Genomic DNA, 17,170 nt, shown 5'->3' on the forward strand with positions numbered 1-17,170 from the left:
TCAATTAGAGGAGATCAAAGCAGAATGTGCAATCTTGAAGAGGGTCATCGCTAATCCAGCCAGCACTTCCTTTGCACATACTCCCTCCCACTTCAATATTAGGGAGCCAACTCCCTATTCGGGTACCCACAGTGCACGAGAGCTCGACAACTTCCTGTGGCAAATGGAACAATACCTTGTCGCCGCCAATGTGATTGATAAAATGACTTAGGTATGTACTGCTACTATGTATTTGACTGATGTCGCAATATTGTGGTGGCGCAAAAGGTGTGTTGATATAGAACGTGGTACGTGTGTTATCCGTACCTGGGCTAACTTTAAAAGAGAGCTGAAGGGACAGTTCTACCCAGAGAACGTGGAATACCTCGCTCGTCGCAAGATGAAGACTCTCAAGCACGGTGACTCCCTCCATGACTATGTCAAAGAGTTTTCAACCCTCACATTCGAAGTCACCGATATGTCAGACAATGACTTATTGTTCAACTTCATGGATGGCATAAAGCCTTGGGTCGAGCTCGAGCTCCAATGACGCAATGTTCAGGACCTTGCCTCCACCATGGCCGTGGCTGAACAACTTAGTGAACAGAGACTGTCGGATGACGAAGGAAGCAGACCAGCCAGCCCGCGTACCATACATTCGAGTGGGGCAGATAGACAACCAAGTCCCCCGAAAGAGAAGCCACCCTTCAACAACAAACCGGTCGAGCACCACAAAGGGAAGCAGCCACAAGGAAGTCAAAGCCACTACAACAATAGATATCAAGGGAGACCAAGCCGTCCTCCCATTTGCTACATTTGTGGGGAGGAGCACTTCACCAGGAATTGCCCAAAGCGAGCAAAGCTGAATGCCCTCATTGCCAAACTAAGTGATGATGAGCAGAGTAATGGGGAACAGAGTACCCAGACGCCAAGAGTGGGCGCCCTCCAACTTTTCAATGCCATGATGAAGAAAGGGGCTACCTCCAAACAACCCTCCTCAGTCAAGAGAGGACTGAGGTATGTTAATGTAACCATTAGCGTGAGGCCAACCAGGGCCCTAGTTGACACAGGGGCCACTCACAACTTCATATACATTGCAGAAGCCAAGAGACTTAATTTGGTCATTCCCAAAGAGCCTGACTGGCTCAAAGCAGTTAACACATGTGCCAAAACTACTGAAGGCATGGCTCACCGAGTAAGACTACAACTCGGCACCTAGGATGGAGAGATTGACCTCTCCATCGTCCACATAGATGATTTTGATATTGTCCTTGGAATGGACTTCATGATACAGGCAAAAGCAGCACCGGCGCCTCACCTCAACACCCTGATGATCTTGGACGATCAGTCACCTTGCATGGTTAACATGATGGCCACTGCCAGCACCAAGAAGAAGCATGTCTCTGCCTTGCAACTCCAACACCACCCTCCACCATTGATGGTAGAGAGATCTACAACAACCACCATTGCAACCAGAAGTGATCGCAACAACTCTGGGAAGAAGTCAGCACTAGTGCCAGCACCAACGTCAGTGTCTGTGCCGCAACAACAACAGTAGTAGAAGCCACTTTTGTAGTAGAAGCTGCACACACCCACAACTGGTGGGCCCAACAGAAGACCCAAGGCCGTGTCAAACTTTGCCCACACCTACTACCACAACCACCAGGGAGAGTGAGTGCCACCCAAGCCATTTAGGGACCACATTCACATCATCCCTCAAGATAAATCCCGTAGTAGCCTTGTGAGTTACCTTTGGGGAAAAATGCATGGGAACCAACACCCTAACAATCCAAAATACCATTTTGACCCAGCCTTGGCCACCAACTTTCCTACCACCATCAGGAACAAGCCAAAATCCTACCTTGAAGCAGCCAGGCAGGGACTTAACTTAGGGACTAGCCATAGGTTTTCCTACCATCAAGAACATCCACTAGCAATCTACCCAACCTACTATCTGGGCCTAGGAAGAAACCCAGTTCGTGGAGTAGTCGAAGAACCTTCCTTCACCAACAACAAGTTCAAGCTTCAAGCGGAAGCTAGTCTTCGAGGACGAAGACTGAATTGAGTGGGGGAGACTATAACAAGTGTTCTCTTCGCCGCGCCATCAAGTGCCATCCATTGTGCCTACAGCCGCCACTCAAGCGTCCAAGTGTGTGTCATGGGTAGACTATGCATGTACTTTTGTATAGGGGATTGTCAATGGCATTATTGTAATACTGTAGTGTTTTTTCACCTTTTTGATGTTTCTTATTGTCACTCCCCCAAAGGCTTAACGTACTCTTTGAGGGGAGGTAGGTAGTCGAGTGAGCTCATAAGCGTGTAAAGGTTAAGCACGAGATCCCCTCGACACTATACTATGTTCTTGTGCTTACCACTGATTAATGCAATACAAATAGCATTTTGCTAATTCGTGTGCCATCTTGTTGCCTTTTGTGTGTGTTTGCTTTGTTGCATAGGCTTACTCGTCCCTTTCAAGTGCCGCACGGGGCCCCAACGATTAACCCCGTGACAATGTGGCATTTGTCTTTGTCGCTTGACATCTCAACGTTATGCGGATAGTTGTGTATCTCGCCAATTCAAGGAGATGCACCCCAGAATCGGTCCAGGGCACCTCATACATAACTCAAGCACATCAATAGGGCACCTCATACATAACTCAGGCACCTTAGCAGGGCGGCTAGCAACACCTCATATGGGGCCGACATGTGGTACCTCTAGTACCTAATTCTTACCAGTCCAAAGGACCTTGGCATGTGAAGCAACTTCCCTCGAGTATTTGTCGACATATGGTACCTCATCAGTACTGGTCCAAGGGACCTTGGCATGAGGAACCACCTCCCTTAAGGACTTGCCAACCTAACTGAGGTCTAGGTGGCGACTTGTGAGATGTGCTTGTCGACCCACAAGGTTGCATGCAAGCAACCCACAGTCAACCCTCCTACTACGGTGAACCCGTAACGCACCACAAGCCCTGTGATGAACTCACAACGCATATTGCAAAACTACGATAGACTCACGGTTCACCAAACCCACTCGATGCGTAAACCAAAGGAAACCACGGTTGAACCCATCCAAGGGTCCCACGCCCGTTCGAACGTGCGATAAACTCACACCCGCTAAATCATGCGATAAACCCACGACTTACGAGCCCACTCGCGACCCAAACTAAGACAAGCCTAGGCTGAACCCATGGTGAGGCCCACGTCTGCCCAAACCCAACGTGGAACCTACAATGTCAAAAGACATAGCGAGACACCACGTGGGTTAACAAAACATCGTCCACCAGGCAGTGACGTCATTAACAGAACGTCAATTAAGTTAAGCCGCGCAAGATGTAATAGCACACGTGAGTAATAAGGAATCTTGAGGAGAAGGAAAGCCGATCCTCAAGAAAATCCTTATGAGACGCATGGCGAAACCCCAATGGCACATTTAATGATTAATAGCAAATCCAATATTCCCTTTTCCGATACGTCACGAGTACCTTTATCTCCTACCTTTTAGGATCTTGGGATCTCCCCCATAAATAGAGATCCTCTTCGTATTGGGGGGACCAAACTTTTTTTGCATCCAGCACCCAAGCACTCTTTCACTTTAACCCCCTTACCCTAGCATTCTTAGCCTAAAAAAGTCAATTTCCTTACTCACCAGCCTCTCTCTGTCTTTTAAAGAGACCGCTTCCACCCAAGCCTTACTCCCACCTAAACTCCCACACTGAATGTTCCAGAGGAAGGCACAGAAGCCTAGTCAGCATGCGAAACTACCTCCGAGGACTTTGGACCGATTAGTTACGTTTTCCCGGAGATCTTGGACATAGTGCGTGAAGCTTGCGCTAAAGAATGCTTATATAAAGGTCTCACTTCCAACCTCATAAGGTAAGCGTGATTTAGCACTCAAGCTCTCTCTCTCTCTCTCTCTCTCTCTCTCTCTCTCTCTCTCTCTCTTGCTTTCTATCCCTCAAAAACTCCAACTTGCTGACTTAAGCATTGCAGTGCCCACACTGTATAAAAGTAGCCCGAGTATTATGATCTTCTCTCTTTCTTTATAGCTTCACCAAGCGACCTACATAGTCTAGTGTCCAAACTGTACTCCAACAAAGAGCTAGCAGATCACACACCATCACTAATAAATACCCCCTCTATTACAGTTCTATCAATTAATTTTGAAAACGATTATCATTCAGCTGTTTAATTTTTTTAAATCCGCAAGTGACAATTTTTTATTTTGTTTGTACGATTTATGATTTGATTAATTTTCTAAATATAATATTGAAACCCTCTTCATAACTAGAATAAATCCCTATAGATTCTTGATTGGATTCAATATTCGAATTAAGTGGTTGTAGTAATTTATAGTTTTTCTTATAGATATAAATTTATTGTTTCATTTGTTTCTTCTTGATTTATTGGAGAAGGGAGTGGATTTTTTTTTTATATTTATGATGATGAAAGAATAAAAACATACATCGCAAGAATCAAATCCAAATTCAAAGTTTAGGTATACATTTTGATAATTTAGTGCATTTCGTCATTTCACTTAATGATCTTGCAAAGTAAAAATTTCAGGGTTTTTATCGCAAATGAAATTTAAGGCTATATTTGGTTTGAAGTAAAATATAGGAAAAGAATTTACAAACCTTTTTATTTATTTCCGTGTCTTTCTCTTCTTTTTCCTACCTTTTTGTTGAAACTAAACATAGCCTAGTGGGTATTTTTCATACATGTTTCAGTAGCCCATGTTACAAGGGTGTAAATGTAATTTACCCAAACAAAAATATCAGACAGACAGACAGACACTCGGAACGTGGAAACCATGGTAGACAAATTCCAAAGAGAATGCTGGTACAAAATATAATGGGCCAGAATCTGCCACGTAAACGACCTACCATGCCAAAATGTTCCGGAATGTTCTGGACCACCTTTCTATTCCATATTCTAGAACTTCATCCAGATATTTTTCGGCTTCTTCCTCGGTTCTTGTATAAATTCAGAGCCTTTCCCACCACATCTTTTTTCGTTCTACTCTACGTATTATATTTCAGTATCGACGGGACCCAGTCCAACTCCGACTCCGTGGCCATCCAACTTCTTTCCGTTTTCTTCTCCTTCTTCTTTTTCAGTTCTTGCCTGTTGTTTGGCGATATCGTTTCCTTTAATATGGAGTGGTTCGTGGGGATGAATTCTGATCAATCTTCGACTTCTTATTACAACGTTCTCGGTGTCGATAAGAATTCTTCTGTCACCGACATACGGAATGCGTACAGGAGGCTTGCGATGGTATAATCTTTAACCTCTCTCTCTCTCTCTCTCTAGCGATGATATAGTGTTGTAACAAAATTAAACCATGTTTATTTGTATTTCAGCAATGGCATCCGGACCGGTGGACGAGAACCCCATCGCTGTTAGGAGAAGCCAAGCGCAAATTCCAGCAAATCCAGGAGGCTTATTCCGGTAATTATCTACCTTGATCATTTGATCCAAATGGCCTCTTCCTGGATAGATTTTTTTTTTTTCTTATTTATTTGTTTAAGTGGCTTTCTGATCTTTGCATGTTTCTCCGTGACCGTGTGGATGCAGTGCTATCGGATGAGGGGAAAAGAACAATGTACGATGCCGGTCTCTGCTATGACCCAGATGATGAAACAGAAGATGAGGTCCGAATTTTGAAATTATCCCTCGTAATTATATTAATCCGAATAACTACATTTAGACTTCTACTTCTCCTTGACGACTGTGGACGGAGTTTCTAACGATTTGCTCTCCTGCTACTCTTCTTGCATTGCAGGGACTTACCGATTTCGTGCAGGAAATGCTCTCGCTCATGGCCAACGTCGGGAGAGAGGTATGCCCCAAAACTAAAATCCCTGGGCCTGGCTATTATGAATTTGCTCCGATTACCAGATTCCATGGATCCCACTTCCACCACAACCACAAGGTTTTAGTTTCTTCCCAAAACATAAACCAAATTGGCGGTTTCAAAGTTCGGAAAAGTACGGATACATCCGAGGCAGAATTCTGAATTCCAGCCCCCTATTATTATCCCTCTTTCCCTTATAAACCACATCCTGCCGTGAATATAACATCAATTTACGGTCAGGATGCATTCCCCTATATTATGGAAGTATAAAATTCTGATCTGGTCTGATTGGTCATTGCGTGTGGGCGAGAGAGAAAACGTGTGTGCGTGTGTGGTGGGATGGATCATGGATCACTTCCACCGTTCCACGTTTCTTCCACCGGGGACCAGACCAGATTCCCGAATAGTGAAAAGTGAAAACCCACACACAACCACTGAAGTCTGTGCACTCACAGTCACTGACAAGTGACAAGCAACCATCGCCATTCATCATCACCTTGACAGAAAATACCTCTTTGATCCCGAACCTTCTCGAAAACATGGGGGTCCCACTGGTATAAAGAGACCATGTCATTTTCAATCACTTTCGTGGATATTTTCGTCAGATCAATGCTCTGCTCCTAGTTATATACGGTGATCCACGTTACATACCCACAATTTATGCTTTTCATTTAAACCTTTTTGTTTCGTTAAATAAAAATTATTTATTATTTTTATTAAAATAATTAAAAATAATAAATAATAAAAAAAGAAAACGTAAATGAATTTCAATTCTTAATATGTTTAATTTTTTTATTGTTTTTATTTTTTATTATTTTAATAAAAATAATAAAATAATAAATAACTTCTATTTACTGGAATAAAAACGTTTAGATGAAAAACACGTTAACTGAGACGTGTCACACATATGTGTTCACTCATTATATATATATATATATCTAATGTGCATACTACATCCCGACCCGCTTCTTTCATTGCGTCGAGTGGATGTCACTTGCCACTTGTTAGTCCTATCCGTATGCATTACGGGTATGGATATCACTCAAACAAATTTCTGACAATATATATATATATATATATAACAAATTAACATTATGTCTGTAGCTACAGGAGAAATATTACAGCATGAGCGAACTCCAGCAGATGTTCCTGGAGATGGCCCAGGGGTTCGAGTTCGGCGGAATCGAGAATCCACCTCAGAGGGTGGTGGTATTAGATGAGCCCTCCTCCTCTAGAGCCTCAAAGTGGGAATCAGCAGAAAGACCCACTCTGGAAACGGATTCCCCGTCCCAGTCCCAGGGATGGAGATGTTTGGAAGAACCAGCCTCTGCAATTGATTGATTTTTCATGAAGAGGAAGAGGAGACCTCCTTTTGGTTGATTGCAGAGAGCTTTACCTTAGGAAAGGCCGATTTATGGGATGGGGTTGGGTGTGTAATAGAGTGATGATCCGAAGGATTTTATGCTGTCGACTCTTTACAATGCATCCATCCATCTTGGTTGCGCGCAGTTGGATTCGAACAAGCAAGAGAGACGCATTGATTTGTTTTACAAAGGATCGCACGAGTTGCTCAACTGTTGATGTAACCCATTTCTATGTCAGTTCATATCTGCTTCCACAAAATATTATAACCTGCAAATTAAGCGCTCTGTTTTTTCGTTCTGTTCTTGCTAGTGGTACAAATTTCTTCTGGAATCAAAATCCATGGCCATGTGAAATGATACATTAACCATTTGGGGTAGCAACTTATTAACCATACGGTAGTAGGTCCTTTGTATTTTATTTTGGACGACTTTTCCTGAACCATGAATGGTGAATTTAAAATTTAAGGCTCAGTTCGGAAAGAGTATAAATAATATGTACAGTGAAAAGTATTTTGTATTATTTTGTATGTATTTGCACTGTACATATTAGTATTTGTATTCTTTCCAAACTGAGCCTAAAAACTCAATTGGGAAGGTGCAGATACAAATATGTTCAGTGCATTGTTATCAAATTAAGCCAGATGTGATAATAATTTTGTTCTTTTTAACTGATGCAAAATTTATACTTTTTCTCATTTACATTGATTATTACTTGACTATATTAGCAGTATTTTTTTCTGAACAAGCCCCTGGAGCTAGGTTAGATCAATTCATCAAATCATCATGGGAAAATCAGGAGGGATAGACCACGTAGTAATCCAAGAGATGGAACAGCCAAAATTTGCAATACAATGTTCTACTTTATTCCCTGTACGAGGGATAACAACTGGAGCATTAGTATTCTTGGTAATTGAATATTCCTTTCTATTGTGAAAATATTGGTATGAGATTTCCCTCCTTTCCTTTCTTGTACTTGTTTTCTCTTTAAAAGTGTGAAACCATAATAATCTCCCCTCATGACAAAATTGGGGATCGCCTGTCGTGGAATAAGAGGTATTTGGTTCTTTTGTCACATGGTATTAGAGCATATAGGAACATGTGTAGGATAAAGCCTGAGATCCATTCTATAAGTTTTTTTTTTTACTTTCATTAATGATGAGTGTTTTCAAGGATTTTTTTTTTCCAAATGGTTCTTACTCAGTTTAATGCTAGGATTAAAGTCTTTAGAATTGAGAATGGTACTATGTATGATAATAAACCTTTTGCATCGTACCTCAAAAATGAAGGGATCATTCATGAAATCTCTTGTTTAGAAACTTCTCAACAAAATGGAGTTGCTAAGTGGAAAAGTAGACATTTTTTTGAGGTCACTAGGTCACTTATGTTTCAAATGAATCTTTCAAAATGCTTTTGGTTAGATGCGGTTTTAACTAGTTGCTATTTAATCAATAGGCTGCCTAATAGAGGTCTCTCACCTTTGGGTTTTTGGGTGCATTTGTTTTGTTCGCCTACATAATGATGGAAAACTTGATCAATATGCTTCTAAATGTGTCTTCATTGGATATTCTTCTATAAAAAGGGGTATAAATGCTATAATTCCAAAACTAAGAAATTGTAAATCTCCAAAAATTATGGTGAATCCTATTTTTAGAAATCTTTAGGTCAAACTCAAGGAAAAAATTATGGTGAATTTTCTTCTTTTTCCTTTTTTTAGTGAAGATGTACATTTGAATGACATTTAAGATCAAATAATTGAACAAATAATTGAGGACAAAGATATTAATGAAGAAGGTCCTCCGATCTCTACTCAAGAAGATAGTGTTGATCCTATGGAACCCGTGGTTGAACCTGAACCTGATACTAAATTATAATCACATACACCATTCAAAGACAAAATATTCCTCGAAGGTTATCGCATGTTCATTAAACTTCTGCTAAACTTCAAGACTTTTACACATATCACGCGACTTCCTTCCCTATTCAAGACTATGTTTGTTATGATAATATATCTTCTTATCATTGGCCTTTCTAACTTCTATCAAAAAGCATGTTGAACCATCTAGCTATGATGAAGCTAAGAACCATCCAATATGGAGGAAGGCCATAGATGAAGAACTTCAAGTCCAGAAATCACACGTGGGATATTGTGCCTTTACCAAAAGAAAAAAAGTTCCTAGATTGCATATGGGTCTACAAAATCAAGTACAAGATTGATAGTTCTCTAGAATGTCATTAAGCAAGGTTGGTGGCCAAAGGCTACATTCAAACCTATGGAATTGACTACAAAGAAACATTTGCTCATGTTGTAAAAAAAAACATTCTTACATGCTTATGTCCATTATGGTGAATTATGATTGGCCTCTCTTCTAAATGGATGTAAAAAATGCATTCTTACATGACGACATCGAAGAAGAAATTTATATGAATCTCCCTCCTGAACACCCATAGGAGTCTCATAACGGTTTGGTGTGCAAATTAAAAAAATTAATATATGGTCTCAAACAGTTTCTTCGAGCCTAGTATACCAAACTTAGTTCAACACTTATGGCTCTTGGTTTTACAGGAAGTGTAGTTGATTCATCTATGTACATTAAAGAAAGTGGTTCAACATCTATTATTGTTCTAATCTATGTGGATGGCATGGTTATTACAGGTGGCAATATTCTTGGTATCTCTAAACTTAAGGAACATCTTGAGAAAACTAAAGTATTTTTTAGGCATTGAAGTGGCTCGCTCAAGTAAATGTTTGTTTATTTCCCAAAGAAAATATTCCATCGATTTGTTAAAAGAAATAGAAAAATTGGGAGCAAAACCAGTTGTAACTCCTATAGATTACAAGGGAAAATGCAATTTTAATAATAAACCTTTGAATGATAAGGCGAGATTTCAGAGACTTGTTGGATGATTAATTTATCTAACAATTACTAGACCAGACATTCCTATTGTGTCACCTTTTTTAGCCAATTTGCACATGATCTTAAAGAGGAACACATGGAAGTTGTAGATCAAATTTTACAATATCTCAAAGAACCACCAGGAAGAGGAATTTGGATGAAAAAGAATGGACATACAAAAATATAAGGATACTCAGGATCACCAGGAAAAAGAATTTGGATGAGAAAGAATGAACATACAAAAATACAAGGATACTCAGATGCAGATTTGCTTAGCAATCAAATGGAAAAAAAAAGTACACATTGAGATATTATACACTTGTTGAGGAAAATCTTGTTACTTGAAAAAGCAAAAAAAAAACAAAATGTTATATCTCACTCAAGCACAGAAGCTGAATCTAGAGCCATGGCCTCAACTACTAGTGAATTAATTTGGTTGCAATCTCTTCTTAATGATTTAGGGATTGCATATGATATTTTGTGACAATCAAGCAACTATATACATAGCCACTAATCCAGTTTTCCATGAAAGAACTAAACAAATGAAAGTCGATTGTCATTTCATTCGAGAGAAAATTTAAGCCAAAATCATTGAGACTCCTTAACTTATAGATATCTTTACTAAAGCTGACAAGGGACATTTCTAACAAATTTTGTCCAAATTAGGCTCCATAGATATTTTTTAGATATCTTTACTAAAGCTGACAAGGGACATTTCTAACAAATTTTGTCCAAATTAGGCTCCATAGATATTTTTTAGCCCCAACTTAAGGGAGAGTGCTGAACAGTTAGCCTAATTACCAATGTTCCTTATCATTTATGGAACAATCAATCTTATTATTCTTGGAAGTTGAATATTCCTTTATATTGTGAAAATATTGTCAAAAGATTTCTTTCTTTTTCTTGTACTTGTCTTCTCATGGTAGCAGTTTCCTTTCTTTTACTTGTTTTCTCTTTAAAAGAGTGAAAACATTGTGGTCTCCCCATGACAGAATTGGGGATTGCCTCTGGTGGAGCAGGTCTTAGTACCTAACCACGTTAAATTTCTGTGTTTTTTGAGGGATTTGTGTATTTTGTTCTTTTGCCATACAGAGTGAAACTTGAAAACCCTGTAATAGTACAATTGGCTATAATGCGGTGAAGCAACCAAGGGACCTCGGATTGGACATCCAACAGGATCTTAGAGCAACGGATTAATCAAGTCCACGTACGTAAACAAAATTCAAATTAATTAAACCCAACGATCTTTGTTTGTCAAAGTGAATACAAAGTCATCCAAATCATCTAAATGGTTGGGTAAATGATAAAACATATGACCTTTGCCATTGCCAAAGCCGGATATCACCTATTCAAAATCTAAGCCATCCAAATAACATCTTCCTGAAATCAGTTAATGAAATATTAAGACTCCAAACATCACAACCTTCTCTAGTCATATCTACCACCCCATCATTTCCCACACATCACCCAATTAACCTATTTGATCTCCCCCATTCACCCTCACCTCACCTCTCCCTATTTCATCTCAACTACATTTCTCATGTTCTATACATATATAGTATGATTGTAGTTCTGTATAAGTAGGATGCCATATTCAACTTTATTTTCTTTGAAATTGAGGTCATAAAATTAATAAAAAAAGGTTGAAGGGTAACCCATTTACCTTATATACTTGTTTATTCGTATTTAAGAAAAATTAGGAAGAAAAACAAAAGCATATGATCCATCAATTGGAAGGAGTTATGGCTCAATTTGGAAGGAGTACAAATACAACCTTGTATTTTGTATTATTTTTTATGTATTTGTACAGATTTTGTTTCATTAATTTATAGTCTTGAATAATTCATTTTAAAATTTTTTAAAGATTTCTTTTCCTCCTTATTTTTTTTCTAGTCTTTGATCAACTTTATTTTTTACTTGAAATTTGATTTTAATATTTAAAAAAAGAAAGAATCGCAGTACTAAATCATTTTAATTGATTGTAAATAGCGATATTCTTTAAATAAAATTTAACATTTTAGAAGTTAGTGTAATACGTGACACATATAAACAGAATTTATAAACGATCGATGACATGATGCTGCAAATAAAAGTTACAAAAAACAAAATTTTCATGGTGTTTACTATTTACTCATAATACCCAAAAAGGTATTTACTTAAACATAATAATATTTAACAATTAATAAAATTTATTTCTATCATAATTATTAAATATTAGAGGACCAACATGTGTGTATGTACCAACTTCTAATTCTTAATCCCTATTCCAATCCCCCCTCAAAAAAAGAAAAAAAAAAAGACGACAAAACAAAATTAAATTACACCAATGAGTGATTAATTAATTTCTATCATAAAGACTAAAGAAAATTACAGACTTCAACACAAAAAACAAGAGCGACCATTTTATACAGACATGAGGAAGACGAAAGGAAACATACAACTTGCAAAGGCAGAGAGATAAGAGTGTATGATCATAGCTGCTTCGAACTCCCTAACATGCATACAGCACAATTTCAAATGGGAATGGCATTAGTTACGGATGGGTACACCACGGTGGCTGGATGAGCCATGATACGGCGGCCTTTCATGTGTCGGAAGATGTACACCACCGCCCCCACAGGCCACTCCACCGCTGCGGCAGCGACGAACGCCAAGAAGCCGAGGGTCGGACCCACCACCTTGCACCGACAAGGGTTGCTTGTGCTCCCACATTCAACACATATAGGAACTCCGACTCCAATGGTCATGATTGCTTCGATACTATCGTCGACGAACACCAAACTGACTGACCTTAAATTGTGAAGAGAATTTGATAAAAGAAAAGACCAAGCTGCTGCTGTAAAACCTAAAACGTACGTCCAAGTTGCCGGAATGCAGTATTTATGTAGCTGAAACTGGTTTTGACACGGCGGTGAAGTTTGCTCCGGAGGGGTGTCCTCCGAAACTGGTTTTGACACGTAAACATGTCGCTGAAAAATTAAAGTACATTACAAGGATGTGCTACGTGTTGATAGGTGAGAAGATAAGTTAAAAACGTGTCAATAAGGAGCCACCCTGGTTTGACACGTAGGTTTCTCTGCCCATTTAGCCAAACCCAGATGTAAGATATCTTGATTCCCAATTGTCTAGCCTATCGGCGACCGCCGGACCACGATGTTTTTTTGCCCTTGTAGTTGTCGGAGCGCAAACAAGGCCTCTACAAGGCACATGGGCCTTTGATCCCTACCCACGTATACACAGTGGGAAACCACCATTGATTTTGAATGGGTCCCAATCCCAATAAAGGCAAAGGGAGTGAGAACTGATCGGAATTTGTTGAGCCAGATGACCTTAACCATTTGTCTTAAGCAAAACTTCAAATGGCAAACAACCATTGCAAACACGGTTTAGCAAAATTCTGTTCTCTTGTGCTTACTGAATACAGAAAAACAAAACCATTTTCCACAGCTACAGTTGGCCTAGTGTGAAATGAACCTAAAAGGATTGAACGGGCTCCAAGCCCAATATTGGGTTTGGTTAAGTGTGTCAAGCTCGGGACCATCAAAGGGCCATACCACGTAGTAATTTTTCTAATAGTTACTATAATTTTCCAACACTGAAATATTGGTTACTATTTGCTGAGGTGGATATAATTGCTGAATCGGCACACCTCTACCGTAATTTACCATTCCAATTCCCAGACTGCATCTTGACATCCGAATAATGGCCATTGAATGATTATGCGATGAATGCAGTCAAATTCCAACTGCCTTCCCACATTATTGGCTCATCTTGGACACTATGTTGTGTTTGGTTTGAAGAAAAAAAGTAGAAAAAGTATGTTTCCCTACCTTTCCCTACTTTTTCCTTCAAACCAGCCATAACCTGGAGAGAACACGCAAGATTTTACGAGGTACAGTCTTGTGTATCTCTTCAACTCCAACCTGTTGAGATTTTATATCGGCTGCAAAGGGATAAAGTAGGAAGATAAGGAGGAATGGGAGAAGGATATTAGAGAATTGGCAAGGGGATAGGCCTAATGGGGGCTCACTACATGGCTGAAATTAGAGGATAGGCCTAGTGAGAGTGATGGGCCTTGCATGTCCAAAAACCGAAAAAAAAACACTGTAAGGCTCATCTACGTACTTTTTGGGGGAGAGAGAAGGTATTCAGCACCCCACCCTCTCTCCATTGAGCACTATGTACATAGTACCGTTCCCCTAAAAACCTTAACAAATAAACACCTTGACCAATTTCAAGTCACATGTGTTGTAATCACTCCACACTGATAGAGTAATTGGTTTCTTGAACCATTCGATCCATCAAGGCACCTTCAAAGAGCTCCATTGAAACAAAGAGAAGGTGAGTCTCCCTCCACTTATCTTTTTTATTCAAGAAGACTTCTACAAGTAATGCTTCATTTAGAAATGCTTGGGTTGAAGCAAAACAGTTGTGAAATCTCCTCCCAACCATTTTTTATCCTCCCTTAACCCTCCTAGTAAACATAAACATATGAGCTGAAACGTTTAAGGAACTAAACACCTCCCATGGGGGATTTCAAAACTAAGACTTCACAATGAAGGTAAAAAAAAAAAAAAAATCAACATAATGAAAATCATGGTAGCCATAAAAATTTAGAGAATTTTGGCATTACAAGAATTCAGGTTAGGCCAAAAAAATGTTTAGGAAATTACCAAATAATCATCATGAAACACCAATGAAAATTTCATGCATGCTCTCTTACATTTAACTAACTAAACCCAATCAAGATCAAGGATTGAACACTAGTGACAAGAAAGAATACGAAATTCTAATAAGATTAATGAAAAGCTAAATTGAATCGGATGAGTAACTCACTTTTTTGGGGCCTTTGATCAAATAGGTAAAATGGGTGTAGGAAAATTGTGTTGATAGCCAAAATACCTTGGGAGTTTAACACAAGGGATGGGCTTGGATTTCTGAAATCTTCAAGTATATTCTCCTTGAAACCACCCTAGATCAAATTAAATACCATTTAGTTTCTTCAAGGAAGAGGCCATGCAGGCGAGACTTTACAATGCGGGTAGCCGAGATTCGTTGCAAATTACAGGAACGACTTCAAGGAATCATGCTGAGATAATGACGTGAGATTCAGACTTGGCTTTGACCCAAGATTCAAGTAAAGGAATTGAAAAACCAGTTGATGATCTTTCTTCCAACTTGCCATTTTCTCCCTTTTATTTTTCTTCTTCCTCCTCTCTTAGACCAAACTGGGGTTTATATTCCTTTTTTCTTCTCTCTTGCACCAAATAGGGCTCTAAGGTCTTTCCTCTATGATCCATTTATTTTGCAAGTACATATAGAGTATGTGAATGTTGTATATGTTAGAATAAAAGATTTAAACATACCCTAAATTTTGCATAAAACGACTTAAAGACAATTTAAAATTTTCAAATAGACTATAACTGCTAACATGTGATGCTTGGTGACTTATTTAATTTTTGAAAAATCCTGTTTTGCCCTCTATACCTTATTAAAATGGATCCTCTACCCCACACTGTGGTATGAAGACCTTAGTACGTAGGTAATGGACTTAAAAGAGTCCCAAACTTTTTTTATATAAGAAACAAATTAATTACTAACTAAAATGATGATTTATATATCTTGGTCTAACGAATTTTTTAAACAGTCTCTATAATAACCCTAAATCGTTTCTTAGTCAAAAGAGTCGGCCACTAAGCATGTGCAGACTTGGTTTAAAACCAAACTACTTCAGCTAGCTTAAGGAATAAGGAATATTTAGAAAATCTAAAGAAGAAAACTCTCTAATAATTGATTGATATGGGTATTGCATTTCATTTATAGTGACTGACTTCTATATATTATATATGTTACAGATGGGAATAGGTTTGCCACTTAACCCTGGGAATCTTCAAATTTGATAAACATGGTCGCAAGAGAAATCGGCCGGTCTGCTCCGGTTCCTCTTATTGCCTTCTATTCGTAAGTGTCAAATCCTTTGGCATGTGTTCATAGGCAGTTTTATGGGCATTTTAACTTAGGTATATATGACCAATATAACATGGTATTGCAATGAAATATACATGACCGAAGGTGCTGGCTAGCCTGCTCTAACAAAGTAACAAAGATTAAAAGTATCGGCTGATATGTATTATATCAATAATTCTCTGATACGATCCTACAGCAATTGTTTCAGGATCTGACTTGTTCTAGGGCTAGACAGGTTTTATACTGAATTCTCCTAAATCAGTTGAGAATAAAAATAAAAATAAAAAGTTAAAATCAGTTAAAGATATAGGTTAATACGCCCCCAATCTGATGGTAAAGTCTCTAACTGGTTATAGCGGAGATCCAAGGGTTTTGAGGAGGGCCACCGCCTGTTTTGTTATCCGTTACCCAATTGACCCAATTGAATCCGCTTTATTGGAAAATTCATCTAGATCATCCGGCCGGTTTGATCAGACCATTGACCCAATTGACCTTTCTTTTTCCTTTGGATTTTCGAATTTGTTAAGGACCCAATAGAATTTTACAACATGATAAATTATAAATAAACTGAGAAAGGTTATCATAAGTTACTGTAGTCCAATATTCTACCCACAGACCAAAGTTGGATAAAAAAATATGGCCCTTCTAACCCAATCTAGCTAGCTAGCTAGCTGCCGGCCCAATGATAGAGTGTTATGAAATCCCTCTTGCAATAATATTTCATCACCAAACAATAATTCTGTGTACAGTTATGTCAACTATATAGTATTTATTGTTGGTCTTACTTTATACTTTATAGCTAGCTTACGCGTTCTATTTTTTCTGCATTTTTTTTCTCTGTGGCTCATAAAAAACTGTTCAATAATTGGATGAATATTCTAATGTAAGAATAAGGAGTAAGGATTCTGGTTGACAAATTCTACACTCATCCATCACCACCTACACAAAAGCATCCTACAACCGGACTCTCTCTCTCTCTCTCCGTCCATAACCACACCTCCGCCACCCCCGCCTTACTTGCCGGCATGCACAAAGTGCCTTCCACTTCTCTCAGCGCCTCCGCCTCCGTTGTTTTATGTAACGGCTCAGTCAACGTATTTGTATCCCATT

At 38.9% G+C, this 17,170-nt stretch overlaps 2 protein-coding genes across 3 annotated transcripts; one reads left to right on the forward strand and one right to left on the reverse strand.

Moving 5' to 3' along the window:
• The first annotated feature begins 4,915 nt into the window (after positions 1–4,915).
• Positions 4,916–7,497, forward strand: LOC148855054 (putative J domain-containing protein C4H3.01). 2 transcript variants are annotated; one of them, XM_088986371.1, is made up of 5 exons: positions 4,916–5,255; positions 5,342–5,429; positions 5,556–5,632; positions 5,764–5,820; positions 6,940–7,497. In XM_088986371.1, the coding sequence occupies exons 1-5, from the start codon at positions 5,136–5,138 to the stop codon at positions 7,174–7,176; spliced, it is 579 nt and encodes a 192-aa protein (XP_088842497.1). In that variant the 5' UTR covers positions 4,916–5,135; the 3' UTR covers positions 7,177–7,497. The 2 variants fall into 2 exon arrangements, with proteins under 2 accessions (XP_088842497.1, XP_088842498.1); XM_088986372.1 differs by having other exon boundaries at positions 4,943–5,255; positions 6,946–7,497.
• A 4,984-nt stretch (positions 7,498–12,481) lies between these two features.
• Positions 12,482–13,019, reverse strand: LOC148855055 (uncharacterized). The gene has a single exon (XM_088982929.1). It carries the CDS (start codon positions 12,838–12,840, stop codon positions 12,607–12,609), a length of 234 nt encoding a protein of 77 aa, XP_088839055.1. The 5' UTR covers positions 12,841–13,019; the 3' UTR covers positions 12,482–12,606.
• Between the last annotated feature and the right edge of the window lie 4,151 nt (positions 13,020–17,170).

The sequence above is a fragment of the Nelumbo lutea genome, chromosome 4 (genome assembly GCF_056320005.1).
Source record: "Nelumbo lutea isolate HS-2025 chromosome 4, American lotus-T2T, whole genome shotgun sequence".
Classification (NCBI taxonomy): domain Eukaryota; kingdom Viridiplantae; phylum Streptophyta; class Magnoliopsida; order Proteales; family Nelumbonaceae; genus Nelumbo; species Nelumbo lutea.